The 17,669-nt window shown below is 39.3% G+C and overlaps 1 protein-coding gene across 2 annotated transcripts; it reads left to right on the forward strand.

Annotated features, from left to right (window-relative positions):
- The first annotated feature begins 8 nt into the window (after positions 1 to 8).
- VPS37A (VPS37A subunit of ESCRT-I) lies at positions 9 to 17,202 on the forward strand. 2 transcript variants are annotated; one of them, XM_063336212.1, is made up of 12 exons: positions 9 to 152; positions 3,815 to 3,881; positions 4,754 to 4,868; positions 5,764 to 5,864; positions 6,689 to 6,905; positions 8,586 to 8,656; positions 9,726 to 9,853; positions 9,942 to 10,000; positions 10,093 to 10,161; positions 12,094 to 12,237; positions 12,960 to 13,040; positions 13,283 to 17,202. In XM_063336212.1, exons 3-11 carry the CDS (start codon positions 4,824 to 4,826, stop codon positions 13,038 to 13,040), a joined length of 915 nt encoding a protein of 304 aa, XP_063192282.1. In that variant the 5' UTR covers positions 9 to 152; positions 3,815 to 3,881; positions 4,754 to 4,823; the 3' UTR covers positions 13,283 to 17,202. The 2 variants fall into 2 exon arrangements, with proteins under 2 accessions (XP_063192282.1, XP_063192283.1); XM_063336213.1 differs by having other exon boundaries at positions 15 to 152; positions 3,807 to 3,881.
- Positions 17,203 to 17,669: the final 467 nt, after the last annotated feature.

Below are 17,669 nucleotides of genomic sequence, written 5' to 3' on the forward strand. Positions count from 1 at the left end.
CGGGCCGGGCCGCGGTGCCGCCGCCGCCGCCGGGAGGAGGGAGGGAGGATGAACTGGCTGTTCCCCCTCGCCAAGGGCGGCGGCTCGGCCCTCACCAGTCTCCAGCAGCAGAAGCAGCGGCAGATCGAGTCCCTGCGCGGCGCCCACGCGTCGTGAGTGGCGGCGGCCGGGCTGAGGGTGGGGGGACGGGGGGGAGCGGCCTGTGCCGGGGCCTGTGGGGCCGCGCCGCGGGAGGGCATCGTGTGTCCCCACATAGGGACGGGGGTTCGGTCTCGGCATCCGCCGGTGAGGCTCGGCTGGGTCCCGCCGGCTCGCGGGGGGGTGAGGAGCGGGGAGCAGGCCGGACAAAGGCGGGGGGGGGGGGGATGGAATCATCAGCTGAGTGATTTAATGGGGTTTAAAGTCTGCAAAGAGAGACGGGTGGCGTGTGCTGGAATAAAGAAAGGCCTCCTTCTGGAAACAGGAAGCGTCGTTCTTTAGAAGTTAAGAATAAAACATAAGGTATAAAGGAGCTGTGCGTCGCAGGGGTCTTGTCAGCAGTGGCGTAGCAGCCCTGCTGGCTCTGCAGCCTCTTTATCTGGTGTACAGAGCTGACTTGCTAATAACTGACTGTTCCCTGGTAACTTGGTTTATGTAGACGCTCACCAGAGGCAAGTGTTTTGTTTTCTTTTCCTGTTCAACAGCCACACTTTTACAGCAAAACATCTTCCCTTATCTCGAGGTACTCTAGCTTGTCAGTATGCTGATCCGTTTTGCCTAAATTTTAATCTTTTGAAGGTGTTCATCTTTTAAAAGGAGAGCTACACTCCATATATTTCATGTTATATTTTCTGTGAATGTGTAAGCATTCCTTCTCCTGTCTGTTGAGGCAGAATGATAGAAATCTCCAAAAGTGATCCAGAAAAAGAAAAGATAATATTTTCTGTTATGTCAGACTTGAGAGTAGGAGTGAAAGAGAAACTGATTGTATTTCCAAGTTTCATAATTGCACTTCATTCGCTATCCTAATATTTGTGAATTATCACGCAGGAAACATAAGTAAGGCAGTATTGCTAGGTATTGTTGCTTGCTTAAGCTTAAATCTGTTCAGACCAATTTTGAAAATATTTTTGAAAGGCGTCTCACATTTCTAAGAAGCTGTCTCTGTGGGTACGCAGCAGCTTACCTAACTTGAAGCTTTTGTTGGGCTGGCCTTACTTAGCCTTTTATTTCTACCCTTTTTCCCCTACTACGGAGTCCTCAAAAAGGCAATTAGTTTTTGTCAAAGTCAGCTTGCTGAACTGGTTTACTGCCTGTTTGTGCAGGCACCAGTTTGAGCATAGCAAGCATACGCAGAGACGGAATGCAGCCAGGAATGGAGTTGACGGTAGGGAGATGGTAGCTGCTCAGATGTCACTTTACAGCCTTGTAAACTAGCCTACCTGGTCTCTGTTGACGATAGGCGTAAAAAACAAAAAATTGGGCAAGTGGGAGAGTAAATTCTGGCAAAGCATACAGTTTTCGTAAGAAATACTTATTACAGAATAAATCTGAGTAATAGTGCCTCAAATTCTGTGCTTTTAAAAAGGTCTGTGTACTTGTGCAAGTTTTGAAAAGTGCAAAGGCTTTTTTGGGTGGGACTGATGTGCTTGCTTAAGGACTCCATAGAAGTGCAGCTCTATGGGATAGGAGTATGCATTAAGCATCCCAACAGCGTTGTTTCCTAAGCAATGATTAAATAAATGTCATTCTAGTGGTTGTTTTGTCTGATAAGTACGTTTCGTTATTCATTTATGTGTATCCCAGATGCTCCTCACTGAAATGCTCAAAATAAAATTCTGAGCATGGTGTAGTTACCTAAGTTAGGTAAGTTTGGTTTCTGTTGTCTTAGGTTGTAAAAGCACAGGTATGTGTGATCTTAATTTCATTAAAGTAGCTAATCTTCCTTTTCAGGATACCTCATGGCTTAGGAGCTTAAAATCAAGTTTTTGTGTTTAAATACCAATTTTCTTATATTTGCTGTTGTTCTAGCTAAAGTTAAGAATGTGCCATTTTCCCAGTGTACCCATTCCCACCTGGGGAAGTGACAACTAAGTTTATCAGTTTGAAGTTTCGCTTAAAGGAAGTTGTAACAGTTTGGACAGCTCAATGAGATTATGGATTTCTCATTTTTCTCTCCGTGTTCTGTTCTTCCTCCTCAGTTCCTAGGTTGTGCACATGAGTGGAGCATAATTATATGCCCTTCTCACAAGGATTTTGTAGCAGGCTATTAAAATGCATGACAGATGATTACAGGGCAGGAATGTGCACGAGAGATTCCAGGGAGATTCCTTCAGTTAAGAATGAGGAGGTGGTGATTTCAGTGTGTGGTGTGTCACAGTAGAGCCCTAAACTCTGATTTGAATTCTGTGCTGAAGATATCTGATAGTTTCTTCAAACAGCATGTGATTTCACAGGTAAAGAGCAGATACTGAGCTGTCTGTGAGAGGAATAAGGTCGGACTGTGGAAAGCAAGGTGCATAGCTGGGTTTGTGTCTTACTTCATTTATTCCCGAAGCTCTGAAAACTTGAGTTTTAAATTCTATGTGCAAATAATGCTTTGCAGGGATATAAAACACTCCTAGCGCTACACTTAATGCACATTTGCAGATAATGTGTTTTGGGTTTTTTAGTGAAGTAATGGTATGGAGTGTGCCTGGCAGTGGATGGAGGGGCATTTCTGAAGTTGGGGGCAAAGAGGCTTTCTGGGAAAACCCAGCTGCCTTATTCCCAACTGGAGCTGTGTTCCGTCCCTTTATAAGGGAGCCTTAGAGAGGTGAGGGAGAAGCATATTATTAACCAGGTGCAGGCAGGAAAAATATGTAGAAGAGGAATCGGTCTGCTTTTTAAATTTGTTTTGACTGAGGCATTATAAGATGGAGCTAATTTTCTGCCCTCCCTTCTCTCCCAGTCCCAGTTTAGGTATGTTCATATTGTCCAGAAGTTCTGAGTTAAGTCTTCTCTTCCTCCTCCTCTGCATTCCTTGGGAAGCCGTCTTTCAAAGCAGTCTTGCTGTGCATACAAATTGTAGAGTGCTTTGAGTATTGAAATCAGCTTCCTATTAATGCAGCTGATGTAGAGACTTTTCTCGGTAACTTACCTGTTCCAGAAGAAGGAAATTTGGATTCGGTCTTACAGGATTTCATAAGATACATGTTTTTTCACTCAATGCTTTCATGGAGGTCTGTGTCTTGAGTGTCACAGGATTACAGAGCTTGACATTCCTGCAAGTAGCTATTCTAGAAAATACGTGTGCATAGAAGTTGGTGCACTTGGAAAAAACCTACTATTAAATAGTAAGCTAATCTATTGAGGAACGCGGCCTAATGTAATGTATGTTCTAAATGTTGGTCTGTAGGCAGTGTTGCAGAGCAATACTGGGTTGTGAACCAAGTGTAGTGCCTTGGCAAAGTAAATGTTTTATTAGATAAAATTCAGTATATAAAAAAAATCACTGATGTGATTCTAAGACTGATGTTTCTTAAATTAAGCCATTAAGTGGAGAAAAATAAGTCGTTTTCAGGTCAGTGAGCAGTTTCTCCTACTGTATTTCCATTGCTTGTGATTGTGTATGAGGTTTAAAAGTTGAATCTACTGTTTTTTGCTTTAATCTTAATATTCAATATAGCATTCTGAAGCATATTAACTTATTCCAGCATTTTCAAAATTATTCTTACAAGGCTTTCCAAAACTAAACTAAATACAAAGGTCTGAGATTGTGCCTTTTTTTAGACTTTGGGCTCTTATATTGAGCATGAACTGGATGCTAACAGTTTCTTCTTTGACAGCATTGCAGAAATCCAGAAAGATGTGGAATATCGCCTGCCGTTCACTGTAAACAACTTGACAATTAATATTAACATGTAAGTAGAGTCAGGTATCTCTATGCACATCTGAAAAATTAAAATTGTTCTCAAAAAAAGTAGTAACAGAACATAAATGGCTCCCATCTCATAACTAATTTCAGGAACTATGATCTGGATTTGCATTAGTAGTTGTAGTGTTATGATTGAAACTAATTCTGTACAAGATGCAGATGCTTAGCTGAAAGCAAAACTATGTTTTGCTGTGCTCAGCTCCTAAGATACCTGTGTGGTTTTAGTTGAAGTTAGGTAGGAGAAAATGCTTGAGAGTTTCTGATGACTTTGAATCCCCTACAACTGAAAATAAACTTAATTAGTAATTTACTAATCTGCTGTAACTCCTAACTCTTACCCCAGTGAAGCTTCTGGATCATAAATTAAGTGGTTCATTGTAGCATTCCATGTGAATTTACTTTGGGGGGTGCTTTTGCTGTGGCAAATGTCGATAGTATTCTATTCACAAGTGGTTTTTATTACTTTAGCCTGATAACTTGCCTGATATTCTTGCAGGTTACACTGCATTGTCTTTGTAGTAATAACATTTGTATTAGAAAATATTCTTGTTACGCTACAGCTTTATCTTTCACTGTGGACATAATTGATTCATTGTGATACTACAGTTTTGCCCAGTAAATGCTCTCTTCAGTTCTATGAAGTCTGGTATTCTAATCTGTCTGGCTTCTAAATTTGTAGCTGAGTAATCCTTTTGTGTGCTTCATTCGCTCTGTATTTCTCCATAACTCTTCTCGTAGAAAATTAAATTTATGTAATTAATAGTACTACTGTGGGGGTTTTTTTGTGCATAAGAAGCCTTCTTATGCAAACTTTATCATGGGATATAGCTGTAGTAATGGTTATTCTTGTATTTGCAGCTTGCTTCCACCTCAGTTTCCTCAGGAAAAACCAGTCATCAGTGTTTTCCCACCTGTGAGACATCATTTAATGGACAAGCAGGGAGTATATGTGACCAGTCCACTAATCAGTAATGTATGTATAATTTGTAGCTTCACACATATCTACTGTTAATAGCAATTTTAATACATGTCACACTAGATTATTGCTAAGACTTCGGGTAAAAAAGACTAGTGCAGATCATACTCCCTCTCGAACTGTATTTTGAAGGGTCTGAAAACAAAAATTCAGTAGCGTTCTGTATACTACTATTTATTCTTTTACTTCTGCCGTTACTGAGTTGAGTATTCCCTATATCTAGAACTGTTTTAAGTTGTGGTGGCTTAGAAAGTTCCTATAGCTTTTCTTGTTAATGCCAGTGGCACACTTCTTATTTCTCTACAGTGTATCCCAAATAAGGGAGAGGGATGCTTTAAGACTGTTTTGTAACACAGTTCTTTCTAACCTAATCCTATTAGAAAGATGTCAAGGTTTTAGCTCTAGTATTCAGGATTTTAATGTGCTGTTCTTTTTTTTGTTCTTTTTTTTTCCTCCCCTTTTCTCTGCCAACAGGGATGTGATAGTTTTTTGGGGTGGAGGGGAGGTTATGCCTTTTTCAGAAAGCAATTAATGCTTTTTGTGTCAAATCTTAGTGCACACACCCCTCCCCTTCTCTGATTTCCCAAATGTAACTTGGTAACAAAGGTGGGTTTTTTTTTTTGGTTGGTCATCAGAAATGTTGTACTTGATTGATTCTCTATTGATAATGGAATGTACAAAAGACTTGTAGTTCCTGTTCAGTTCTGGGTGGCTTTATCACTTTATTTGGAGCTTAGGTACACACAGTTTATGTTAGCTGTTATGTCTCTGAAATAGTATCCCGCACTGCCGTGTGGGTATAATGAACAGTGAAGTTCAGCATGTTTTGGAACTATTGGATTTCAGGCATAATTTTTCTTCTGCATTAGGTTTTGTTTTTTGTTTTTACCAGTTTACAATGCACTCAGATCTTGGAAAAATTATTCAAAGTTTACTGGATGAGTTTTGGAAGAATCCTCCAGTTCTGGCTTCTAGCTCAACGTCATTTCCATAGTAAGTATCTATAAACATGATGAATCCAGCTATGCGTATAAACTTACATTTTTAAAAAAGTGATGAAACCGTGTATTAGGAGGGCAGGAACAGGAATATTGTTGTGGATGTGTTGGGAGACATAGATTCACTGCCCGTGCATGATTTCATGTGCGAGGACATGATTGTTTTGCGAAGAAACACCAGATTTCACTTGACTTGCCAAGCGGTTGTGTTTCTAAATATTCTGTTCATAATCTCCCAGGCTTACAGGCAGCTTATGCAACAGAAATGGTACAATTTAAATAATTGTATTAAATACGCAGAAGTGGTCTGAGATATTACAGCTTTATCAGTACAGCTGTGGTTCTCGTGGCTGACAATGATACTGGGCTTAAATGCAGCTGCAGTTGTGAATTTAAAAAAAAAAATCATTCCTGTTGTTTAGAAGTCATTATGTGTGTGTTGCCCAAGCTGTTAAGTGCTGTACTGTAAATAAGAACTAATGTGTGACACAGATGCATTTCTCAGGACTTTTAAATGGAAACAATTTTAATCATAAATTTTTGAGAAGTAGTTTTCTTATAATTAAGAGTGTGAGTGTGTATTTGGCTACTTTACAAGAATATAGTTCAATGGAGTTTTATATTATGTTGCAGTATAAGACATAGAGTAGACTTACTATGTTGGAAGTAACCGAGAACAGAAAACGCAAAGTTTATGGTGATTTAAAAGTTCAATCTTATATCTTGCATGTGGTCTAGTAATTATAATTCAAATGATAAGAAATGTGCTGTAAGCAGTTGGTTACTCATGGTTGTGTTTTTTTGTTTGTTTGCTTTTAGCCTTTTCAACAAACCATCTGGAATGCCTCCTTATGCTCCTCAGGGGTTTCCATTTCTTCCTCTGTACCCACCTCAAGAACCAAACAGAACTATGGCAGCCGTGCCTGTTGCTGAATCAGTTTCTTCAAGCTACACTACAGACAAGCCCGCTGCTCCCTCTTACGGCTTGATTGCTGATCTGCCACTGCCCGTTCCGACAGCAGAAGCGGTGCTTCAGGTCTGTGCACTGAGTTTTGCTGCTTAAGCTGTCAGACGCTGGGTGTAAGTTCCCTCGAGAGCACACAGGGAATTGCCGCAAAACTCAAGGGAGCGGTCTGAGCGACTGCACTTCATGGTTTTCCCAGCACTAGGAAAATGAAACTGTCATTCTGGCTTTGATGAAAAATTTTTTAGAACAAACTTGAAGTCAGAGCAACAAGTTTGTCTTTCTGAGTTTCAGTGAAACTAGTGTTACGCTAAATATCTTTGAATATATTTTTTTCCTGGAGCTGCACTCCCCCATAGTGCAGCTGTGACTGTTTCTCCAGCCAAGTGAGAAATGAGACCCTTGTCTCTATATGGGATTTCCTGCCCAGAACCTATCAGGTGAGAACGATGTGTAATCTCAAGCCTTTATGTGTGGAGTATTTATTTCTCGTTTTCAAGCTTAAAATAGTTTCTCTTCATGGATCTTCTATGTGTATACTCACAAACTCCTTCTCACTGATGCACTCTGGAAGGGTTTTTTTGAACGTCTTCCAAAAACTTTGTATCTAAATGTTTAGTCTTTCATCAAATCTTGTCTTTAGAAACAAAAACTTTCCTAATCCTGGAAGACACTTTTCTGTCTTTGTAGAATTTAAGATTTCTACGTTCCGTGAAGACAGACATTTTTTTCCTTGTCTAAAACCTTTTTTTCCCAAGGGATTATTATAGAATCACAGAATGTGTTGGGTTGGAAGGGACCTCTAAAGGTCATCTAGTCCAACCCCCCTGCAGTGAGCAGGGACATCTTCAACTAGATCAGGTTGCTCAGAGCCTCATCAAGCCTGGCCTTGAATGTCTCTAGGGATGGGGCCTCCACCACCTCTCTGGGCAACCTGTGCCAGTGTCTCACCACCCTCGTTGTAAAGAACTGCTTCCCAATGTCTAATCTAAACCTGCCCTGCTCCCGTTTAAAACCATTGCCCCTTGTCCTATCACTACATGCCCTTGCAAACAGCCCCTCCCCAGCTTTCCTGTAGCCCCTTCAGGTACTGGAAGGGGCTCTAAGGTCTCCCTGCAGCCTTCTCTTCTCCAGGCTGAACAGCCCCAATTCTCTCAGCCTGTCCTTACAGCAGAGGTTCTCCATCTCTCTTGTCATCTTCATGGCCTCCTCTGGACCCGCTCCAACAGGTCCATGTCCTTGTGCTGAGGGCTCCAGAGCTGGACACAGTACTCCAGGTGGGGTCTCAGGAGAGCAGAGTAGAGGGGGAAAATCACCTCTCTGGATGTGCTGGCCACACGTCTTTTGATGCAGCCCAGGCTGCGATTGGCATTCTGGGCCAATTACAGCTTTAAAAACCACATGAAAGAGATCAAAATGTCAATCTCTGTTCTCACTTCCCTGAGTTATACTTCTCCTGTGTGTTTCCTGGGTCATCCAAGTGTTGTCAAATGGAGAAAATAGCAAGACAGAATTATTTTCCTCCAAAATTGACTCATCTTTTATGACGTGCTACCCCAAACATTCCCGAGTATTTTGTTTCCATTGGTGAGTTGAGACGTCTTCTGTTCAGACACTAGTGCTATTGCTTCTTACTGCTTTTCCTGCTTTTCTTGTTGCTGGCAAATACTCACCTCCAATTTTAGATTAATCAGGTTAGGTCAAGAAATTGCTCTTCAAAAATCTACTAAGCATTTCTAAACTTCCATTTAGGTTGCTCAGAATGGATTTACTTACAAGATGCCTGATGTTCCTGATACATTTCCAGAACTCTCAGAATTAAGGTAAAGTTTCAGAAGGTAACAAAACTTTCTGTAGTCATTAAGAGGCAATTACTACTGGTCTGTATCTGATTTTTGTCAAAAGTCTGTATACATCACTGAAAGGTTTTTGTAGAAATTATAAACAGGAGAACTATGACTTACCAAAATTCAGGTAGAGTCAGAAAGTAAGCCAGCCTGGTATTCAAATGTACACCTTGTTTAGGGTTTTCTCAGCAGGATCATTACTTTAGGATTCAACATCAGGAAAACGAGTATTTATTTTTACTTTTCCTGACTATTGGTGTCCTGCTGTCTTCTGGGACCTTACCTGGGACTTCATTTCTACTAATACAATAAGTGTGACTTCTGAAGGAGGACAGGGAAATGGGCCTTAGACTGGTTCACCAATTACATTCTGGAGCATGCTGGAAGCTCCATGCTGGAGCAGGGGAGAAGTGTGAGGAGGAAGGAGCAGCAGAGACGGACTGTTACGGAGTGACTGCAGCACCTGCAATTCCCCCCGGCCCCGTGCTGCTTGGGGTAGCGGGGAGGTAGAGGAGTTGGGAATGAAGGAGTGAAGTTGAGCCTGGGGAAAAAGGGGGTGAGATGTTTTAGTTTTTGTCTTTCCAACTCTTACTGTAATTGGCAATAAATTAAATTAAGTTTTCCCAAGTTGAGTGTGTTTTGCCTGTGATCGTAATTGGTAAGTGATCTCCCTCTCTTTACGTTGCCCCACAAGCTTTTGCCCTTTATCCTGTTGAGGAAGGGGACTGAAAGAGCAGCTGTGTGGGTGCCTGCGAGCTGGCCAGGGTCAACCTACTATAGTAGCATTAAAAAAACACTTTTTAGGAAGCGTTCAAGCATTTAAGGCTTGAAATGAGAGATAGTTTTTAACACACTGCTTTTTAAGCTCACTGCTGCAGATAGTAGAGCCCACAGTCCAGGAGAAAGGTGAAAAATAACCTGTGGTCAAGTGTTGTGTATCTGTAAAGTCACAATAAATGCCTCAAACTTTTGACTTTTGGCAGAAATGAGTAATGCAACATGTAATGTTTGCTGTTTTATCTGCTTTCTTTCTGTTTGAATGTAGTCTATCACAGCTGACTGATATGAATGAGCAAGAGGAAGTGTTACTGGAGCAGTTTGTGACTCTACCACAGCTGAAGCAAGTCATTAGTGACAGAGACGAGCTAGTGAAAAGCATCGAAGAGCTGGCAAGTAAGATGTCAAAATATTAGCATCTCTGGCTGTGTTCTGCAAGCTGAATCCTTTAAAAAAAAGTAGTAATAGTGACTTTATTTTACAGAAAAAAACTTGTTGCTGGAGCCTAGTCTTGAGGCAAAAAGACAGACAGTGCTGGATAAAGTAAGTGAACAATAACATCTTTTTCAGAAATTTTAGTTGTAATATTCTGTTTTTATCAGGGGAAAAAACGTTCTTTTTCTTCTTCTTTCCAGTATGAGCAACTCACACAGATGAAAGCAGCCTTTGAAAAAAAGATGCAAAGACAGCATGAACTTAGTGAGGTATAATCTCTATATTATATTATCCTTTAAGAATACTTCAGTTTTACTGAAGTATTTTATTTGTATTTTTATCCATAGTCTTCTGGTCAAACTCTAATTTTATATGAAACAGATTCATATCAAGTATGAAATAAAATGGAATGAAGTACCAACCAGTTTGAAAGCAAAACACTTGCACTACTACTGGGTTTTTTTGGTTGGGTGTTGTTTTTTTTTAATGCAAAAATAGGAGCATTTAGAGCTGTTTTTAAGTACAATCCTGAGTGAAACTAATTTTAAGAATAGAATGATTTTTAAGGAAGGCTTGGTTAATTAATGGTACCCATTTAACATAACGAGCTTGCAAAACTGTACCAGATTAAAATTATTAAAACCATTGCTTTAGAAACTTAAATTCTGTGATTCGCTAGGTGTGCTTACTTTGGGCAACACGTTATATGTGCTGTTAAACTTTGCACGTACTAAAGCGCAAATAGGGTAAAGTGATTACTTGAGAAAGCTATTTGGGGAAGGAGAATAATTCCTTAGTGTTTTACCAGGATATGCGTTAGAAGATGTAACTTCTCATAAACCAAGTTCTGCACTGAAATCTTCATGATTTGCAAGACTTGTCGCCTGAGAATACAACAGTTCCATCAAACCAGCATGCATAGTACCTGAATTTCAAAATGCCCAAAAAGTAACAAAATATGAAATAATAAGCAAAAAGTTATGTGACAGCAAACAATGATTTCATAAGTGATCTAAATGAATTGTTTCCTTACTTGAAAATCCTAGTGCCTCCTTTCTGTGTGATGTAGGTTGGCTTTAAGGTGGGCGAAGGTAGTTGGCATTGAGAAACTTTCTATTTCTTAAGAACAGGACATAATGCCCCACTGCTATATTACCTTTTCTTTTTTCTAAGTTAGATTTGCTTGTCCAATTTAATGATGGTTTGGAGGCTCAGAGCTGGGGAGTTGCTCACAGCTGGATTTTTGTGCTGGTTTCCCACATGTGCTGGATCTTCATGTGTTGATGTTTACTGTGCGCCATATGGTACTTCTTGTTATCTCTGCTTCAAAGTTCCAGACAAGTCTTCAGTTATACTGCGTGTGAATTTTAGTCATCTTGTATTAGAGCAAATTCTCCTTATTTTGCACAAGATTAATTTAACAGGAAATTTCTCCTTACATTACAATTTTACAGTACATAAGAAAAATGTTTTTCATGGGGTAGATGAAGGGTAGTCCAAGCATCTAACATCTATAAAGATCTTGAGTTTGCAGTTCTGGTTCTGTACAGATTCCTGCTGAAGACATGAATCACATCCTGATAAACTGCCCAAACTTACTAGAGGCAAAATAACGAAATTCTATGCAATAAACAGAAGTAAGGTTTGAGGTTTATAAGAACAGAAGAATGAGTATAGTGGTTTAGATTTGCAGCCTATCTGCTTCTTGAGGAGGTGCTTTTTCCTTTCATGTCTTCCTCGCCACAGCCATTTCAAGGGTATTTAAAAGCTGAACAGTAAGTACTCTTTTACCTTTTTCTACTCCTGATGTTCACTACTGAGTTTCAAAAGTAGACCTTGCTTATTGAGGACACTTGAAATGCTAGTTCTACTCAGAAATCGTGCACTGGAGAACCTGCTGGATTTCCAAGTTGGATGCTTTCTGCAGTGTAGGGTAAAAGTTGAAAAGCTTTATACATTTGTGAGAGCGATTGTGAATCAAGACCTAAACTAGCAACTCTTTTCTCACGTTGAATCCTTTCTAGTTTAAGAAGCTATGCTGTTTCTTGGAGATGAAGCTTCATCTGGTCATTTAGGCTTTTTTGTGATAATAATGCTCTATTCACAATATTGCATATTTATATAGTCATTTATCCTTCTTCCTGGAAATGTAGGTTTTTGATGGAGAGTTTAATATTACATAGGAGCTTTTATTTTCTTAGAGTTGCAGTCCCAGTGCTCTGCAGGCCAGACTTAAAGTAGCTGCTCATGAAGCTGAGGAGGAATCTGATACTATTGCAGAAGATTTCTTGGAAGGCAAAACAGAAATAGATGACTTCCTTAGCAGTTTCATGGAAAAGCGAACGGTATGTAATATACAAAACATTCTCATCTGAAAGATATACAACATGTAGTGATTAAATTTAAGGCTTAGAGTTTGAGCAGTCCTGTGATTCAGAACAGTACTTTAGTAAGCTTCAACAGGAGAAAAATAAACCTGTGTCTGGCTTCAGTCTATTTAGAATATAACTGCATTCTGAAGGCACGTATTTTTAAGGTGGGAGCTGCATTAGACTCTAATCCTGCGTTGTTGCAGATATTTTTGTGCCACTTTCTTCTATATCCTGTATGATACAGGGAAGATAGCCACATGGACCGTTTTAAATTTGGTAAATCGACATGGAATGACACGTTGTATTAAGCAACCTTAATGTTTAACTTATGAAACTTCTTACACTAACTATTCTGTTGATGGCTATCACCAAATAAGTAACTGAGGTTCAAAACCCACCGTTCTTGCTCATGCTGTGACAAGAGCAACTTACTGGGTAGCGTACCTTTCTTTAAAGATGCCTAATAAATGCATTTCATAACGTAGGAAACAATTTCTTCTCCTGTAAGCAATTATGGATGGAATAATGTTATCAATATAGACAGTTACTCTTCAGCCTGAAGCTGAAGGGTGGTTCACAGGACTTTCCTTTTTTAAAGAGCCTGCAAAGTAGCTAAATCATTAAAGAGAAACTGTAGTATGCGTTATAAAAAAAATTCCTTTCGGAATTCACCCTTTCTGTGTCTTGCTTTGTAGCTCTGCCACTGTAGACGAGCCAAAGAGGAAAAACTTCAACAGGCAATAGCAATGCACAGCCAATTTCATGCTCCGCTATAGGTAAACGGCTGGTTTAATATTTGTGGCAAACTTTTTTGACTTTTTTGCTTGTTTGTTTTACAATTTACCTCATTGTCACCCGCTTACAAATTGCTAATTGCAGATGGATTTGTTACAATGCTTAGTGTGCTAATAATGCTTTCAGTGGAAATCAAGTATGTACCGCATCTGTTGTTAGTTGTATTTACAAAGTAACTTCTGGAGGAGTTAAAATATCTAATTATGGAAATTTGTCTTTACAGACTTCTGCAAACTACACCTGCCAAGAGAACGAGTGAAAAGCCCAATAAAGCACACTTTTTAATAACTATTATTTGCGAATAAGCATTTCATCTTCTATGGCTGTATTTATAGAAGAGATTGTATACAGAGTTGGGGTGGATTTTGTACAAATTAGAATGTCTCTTTATATTCTCATTGTACTCAAGAATCCTTCTATTGCAATCTTTGCACTAATTTCTTGTATTTATTGTTGATAGTTCTTATTATATTTAAGTTCCTGCTGCTATACTCCATTCTTCAGAGATTAAATATCTAAACATGTAATTTTAACTAGCTTTTTACATTTTTATAAGAACATAGTTCATATCTTTTGTATTTTTAACTTAGAAACATAGATTTGGCTTGATCTGTGGAAGAGTTTGAGAGAAGTGGTGACAGGATTTTCGAAACTGACGTTCATAATCTGGGATTGTCAGTGGATTCACAAGCTGTCTTTTCTTGAAGCCAAAATGTTTAAGAACAAGTTTTTTAATTTTAAGTAATAATTCAAAACTAGGTATAGCCTGTATGTGTTTTGGAAAAGTAGACTTGGATTAAGCAAAAGATGTTTTGGAACAAATTATATTGGAATCGAAACAGAATAAATGATCTCTGCCTAGGTTTGATATATTGCTCAGTAGCACTGATGCACTTGCTTTCAGGAGTGGCTTGGTACATACCACTGTAATTAAACACAATTTTCATCTAACAATTTCATTTTCATATTTGTTTTTACTTAAAAATAATCAGGTCACCTCCCAGTTTCTGTTTTATACAATATGAGTATGTTCATCATGTGAGGAACTCAAAAGCACTTTGAAAAAACTACTTCTGGCGTTCTTGGTGAAGTAGAAGGGGTTTTTTCCTAATTTTAAGGAACAAAGAAACTAATTTGGCTGGAATCGCATAGTGTGTTATGTTAAGACCAGTGATAGAATTTGGAAGGGAGACTTAATTCTGCCCTTCAATCACTTTGGTGAGCTGACTTTTTTTAGGATGGGGATATATGTGGTGCAAATGGATAGGACCAAGTGCAGTATTCTACAGGAGAACAACACAACATGCACGTGTGTTCTCCCTTGCTCTTGCAAAAAGATACGTTTTTTTTTTTAACCTCATCGGTGCATTAGGTTTTCATGGAGGCAGTCAAGTTTCACAATAACGGAAGGAATTGTACAGTTCTGAGAGATAAATAAGATAAAGCACTGATTAAGTAATGTGTCGGGAATCCTGCTCCTTTCTTGTCAGGAAGCAGTCTGGAGATAAACCTCTTAGCCAAGACGCTGCCTCTGTGTTCCCTAGATGGGGTCACAGAACATCACAGGTTCAAGTCTCAAACTCAAGCACGTCAGTCCAAGCGAGCGCTTTTCTGTATCACTGATCTTCAGTCAGTCCTAAACTCAGTGCTCCTCTGGCAAAATGCAATAAGGTATTTCTTCCAAATTGGAGAAAAGTGAGTAGATTTGGAGTTATGAAAATCATGTAAGTGCAAGAAGTCTGTTCCACAGGCTAGCAAATTTTCAAATGGGGCTTTAGTCTCAGCCCTGGCATGCTTTACAGTATGTGTTGTGTGTCTTAAGCTACGGCCTTTCAGGGTGAGTAAACTCTTCACTGGTATTCGGTGGGATTTTTCTTTGTAAAGCTGGTCCAAATTCTGAGATTAGATGTCCCAAGAAAACAGAACTATGGTCCAAATCAAAGAAGATACATAGGTGCCTGAAAAAATGAACAGGTTGTAAGTGCCCTGGTTAAGCAATAATTTTAGACTATCTTCTTCCAAAATATCTTTCTACTGACTGTGCATAACATTGCTTCTATATATTGACATAGCACCTCTGCTAATCAGCTAACTAAACCCTAATTAAAAATGAGATCACATAGGTTTCCAAGTGGTTCTGGACTTGGGTCTGAGAGTAGTGTGATTTCTGCAGCTCTGGAGAAGAGTTAGATTGAAGTCATCAGTGTTACCTTCTTGGCAAACTCCATCTAGTTTTGTGCTGAGTGTAGAAGTAGTTTTGGATCTTTTTCTGAGTATCTAGCTAACAATCCTGAAGATGAGACACACAATTCTGTACAAGGCTGGTTTTTTGTTGTTTTTGTCCCTATCAGCAGAGAAAGGAACACATGACCAAACACCTTCCTCACCTGCCTCCTCCTGTTGAATGTTATGCGGTGTATTATGGTGCTCCACTGTGACTGAACCGTCCAGGTCACCTTCAGGGGATTTGTTTCCCAAACTAGTACAAGTTCTCAACACTTCAGCTTTTCCTCTTTTGGTACGTTTCTGAGCAAACTTACAAATTCAGGACCTCTCCATGGAGTCCTTCTGATGACAGTGGAGGAGAGTCTAGAAGAAAACATCACTGTTCAATGCAAGCTCTTGTACAGTGTTTCTTATTCAGAGCTATGAAAATTTAAGGTCTTCTCGTTTCTTCCTTTCCATTCTCTTTCTCTCATCTTGTTCCTATTCCTGTTCCACTGATTTTTTTTATTATTTTTTTATCCCCCCCGCCCCTCGATTTTTTTTAGCCCCTTCTGCAGTCACAAACGCATCCTCAAGAGAAGCAGCACAGAAGTCCCTGTGTTCAGCAAGGGCGTACTGGGTTAGCTACAGGGACCCTGTCACGTGCAGGAATGGCCAGCCTGTTTCTGGCCTTTAAAGGCCAAGCCAACCTGCTGCTGGTTTGGCTTTTGGGTTGTTGGTTTGGTTTGTTTTTTTTTCTTTTAGTCCTACACTGGTTGTGCCAATGGGAACATTTTTCCTTACAGGTAATCTTCATGCTTGCACCAGAAGACTTAGTAGAACACTGGTAGTGCTCTACCAAAGTTTGGGTTTTTTGGCTTCTAGCATGCTGGTAGTTCACCGTTAAGTGCATTCCTTGCCTTATTTTGCCAAAATGTGGCATGTAGGTGTAAATCCAGCTTTAAACAATTCCCTATGAAGTGTAAGAGAATGGCAGCTGCTGTTAGATGCATATTCTAAAATCTGTTGAAATGAGTCAAGAGAATTCTTAAGCAATCTGAAACAACAGGCTACCTACAGTCATCTGTTCCTGGAGGGCCTTGCGCTGTGTCATGCTCGTGCTGCGGTGTGCCACCAAGTGGCAAAGTGAAATAAATGAGCAAGAAATAGAAGAGTAAGGAGGCGGCTTGTCTCTGGTGTTGCAGTAGTTTTGGGGTGGGGTGAGAGTATTGTAACTGCTAATTGAGTCTGTGTTTTGCCTAATTTTAATATCTGATCTTACTACTAAATGGTTTCTGTAGCTGAGTTTAGGGCTCTTGTTCCTCCCTGAGTCAGATGACTGCTTAAATCCAGAACTGAATTCTCCATACAGCAATTGTAACTGATGCGATTGCAGACCAGAGAAATTCTAAAATGTAAGTCTGAAATGTGAGTAGGTTGCATTTGAGGTGATCTCGTATATGGCTGGTGGTAATGGTAAGTTCTGCTGGGGCTTAGAGAAGAAAGTTTTCCTGGATTTCGCAGTGTATTTGACATGCTAACCTTTCTGGAAGATGGATTATCAGGTACGCAGAGCTATGCTAACCACCACCACAAGCAAGAGACTATAATAAAGTCATTTCTGAGCAGTATCTAATGACCAACTCTAGTTCTGTTGTTTGCTCTGTACATACTCCTGCAGCTTTGCCACTTTGGACCTGGACCAAATGTGGAAGTTGGAAATCTTTCAGTCCTGTTTCTGTCCAAGTTCTTCCTACTCCTTCCAAAGACTACGATATGTCTTTCTAAAAGAGAGATTTAAGACCCTTCAGGTAAAGTTTAAGTTAGTAGGAAACAAAGTTAAGTCAGTTATCACAGCCTTATTGTATACGCTATTCTAAGCAGTAAATGCTGTAATGTGTTAAACTTACAAATAAAGGCTTTGGGATTTATAGTGTATGTTGTAATTGTCTAACTTAAGGATAGAGTCAGGCATTGCAGAACTTTTTGGGTGGATGCAGAATTGTGTTGGAAACAGATGCAGTAAATCACTCAAGGACAAACTTAATCTTTGCATGTAGTGATTCGAACTTTTCCTGTTTAAGCCTTTCAAAACTGTTAATTCCCGGAGCCACCTTCATTAAAATGGGCTTTGAAAACCCATATTGTGCTTTTGTAAATGCCTTGTTTTGGTCAGATACCTGTAGCGGGTGAATTTATGTGTAGTAATAAGCTACAAAGAAAGCTTGTATATCAATGATAAGGAAATACCTTAACATAAATATGGTTTTTTTATATATATAGATATATTTAAAAAAACACATATATCTATGTTATATATAAATATGTTTTTTTGTATATATATATGTTATATATATTTATGTTAAGGTATATATATTATTATAAAATAATTATATATCATTTTA

Source organism: Chroicocephalus ridibundus, chromosome 5 (genome assembly GCF_963924245.1).
Source record: "Chroicocephalus ridibundus chromosome 5, bChrRid1.1, whole genome shotgun sequence".
NCBI lineage: Eukaryota > Metazoa > Chordata > Aves > Charadriiformes > Laridae > Chroicocephalus > Chroicocephalus ridibundus.

What these genes read in the sequence shown, in the direction of transcription:
- VPS37A (XM_063336213.1), top strand. Translation starts at nt 49, where the DNA reads ATGAACTGGCTGTTCCCCCTCGCCAAGGGCGGCGGCTCGGCCCTCACC. An exon ending in CCAGAACTCTCAGAATTAAG is followed by an intron (nt 8,657 to 9,725) that starts GTAAAGTTTCAG and finishes GTTTGAATGTAG; the next exon opens with TCTATCACAGCTGACTGATA. An exon ending in GACAGCATGAACTTAGTGAG is followed by an intron (nt 10,162 to 12,093) that starts GTATAATCTCTA and finishes TTATTTTCTTAG; the next exon opens with AGTTGCAGTCCCAGTGCTCT.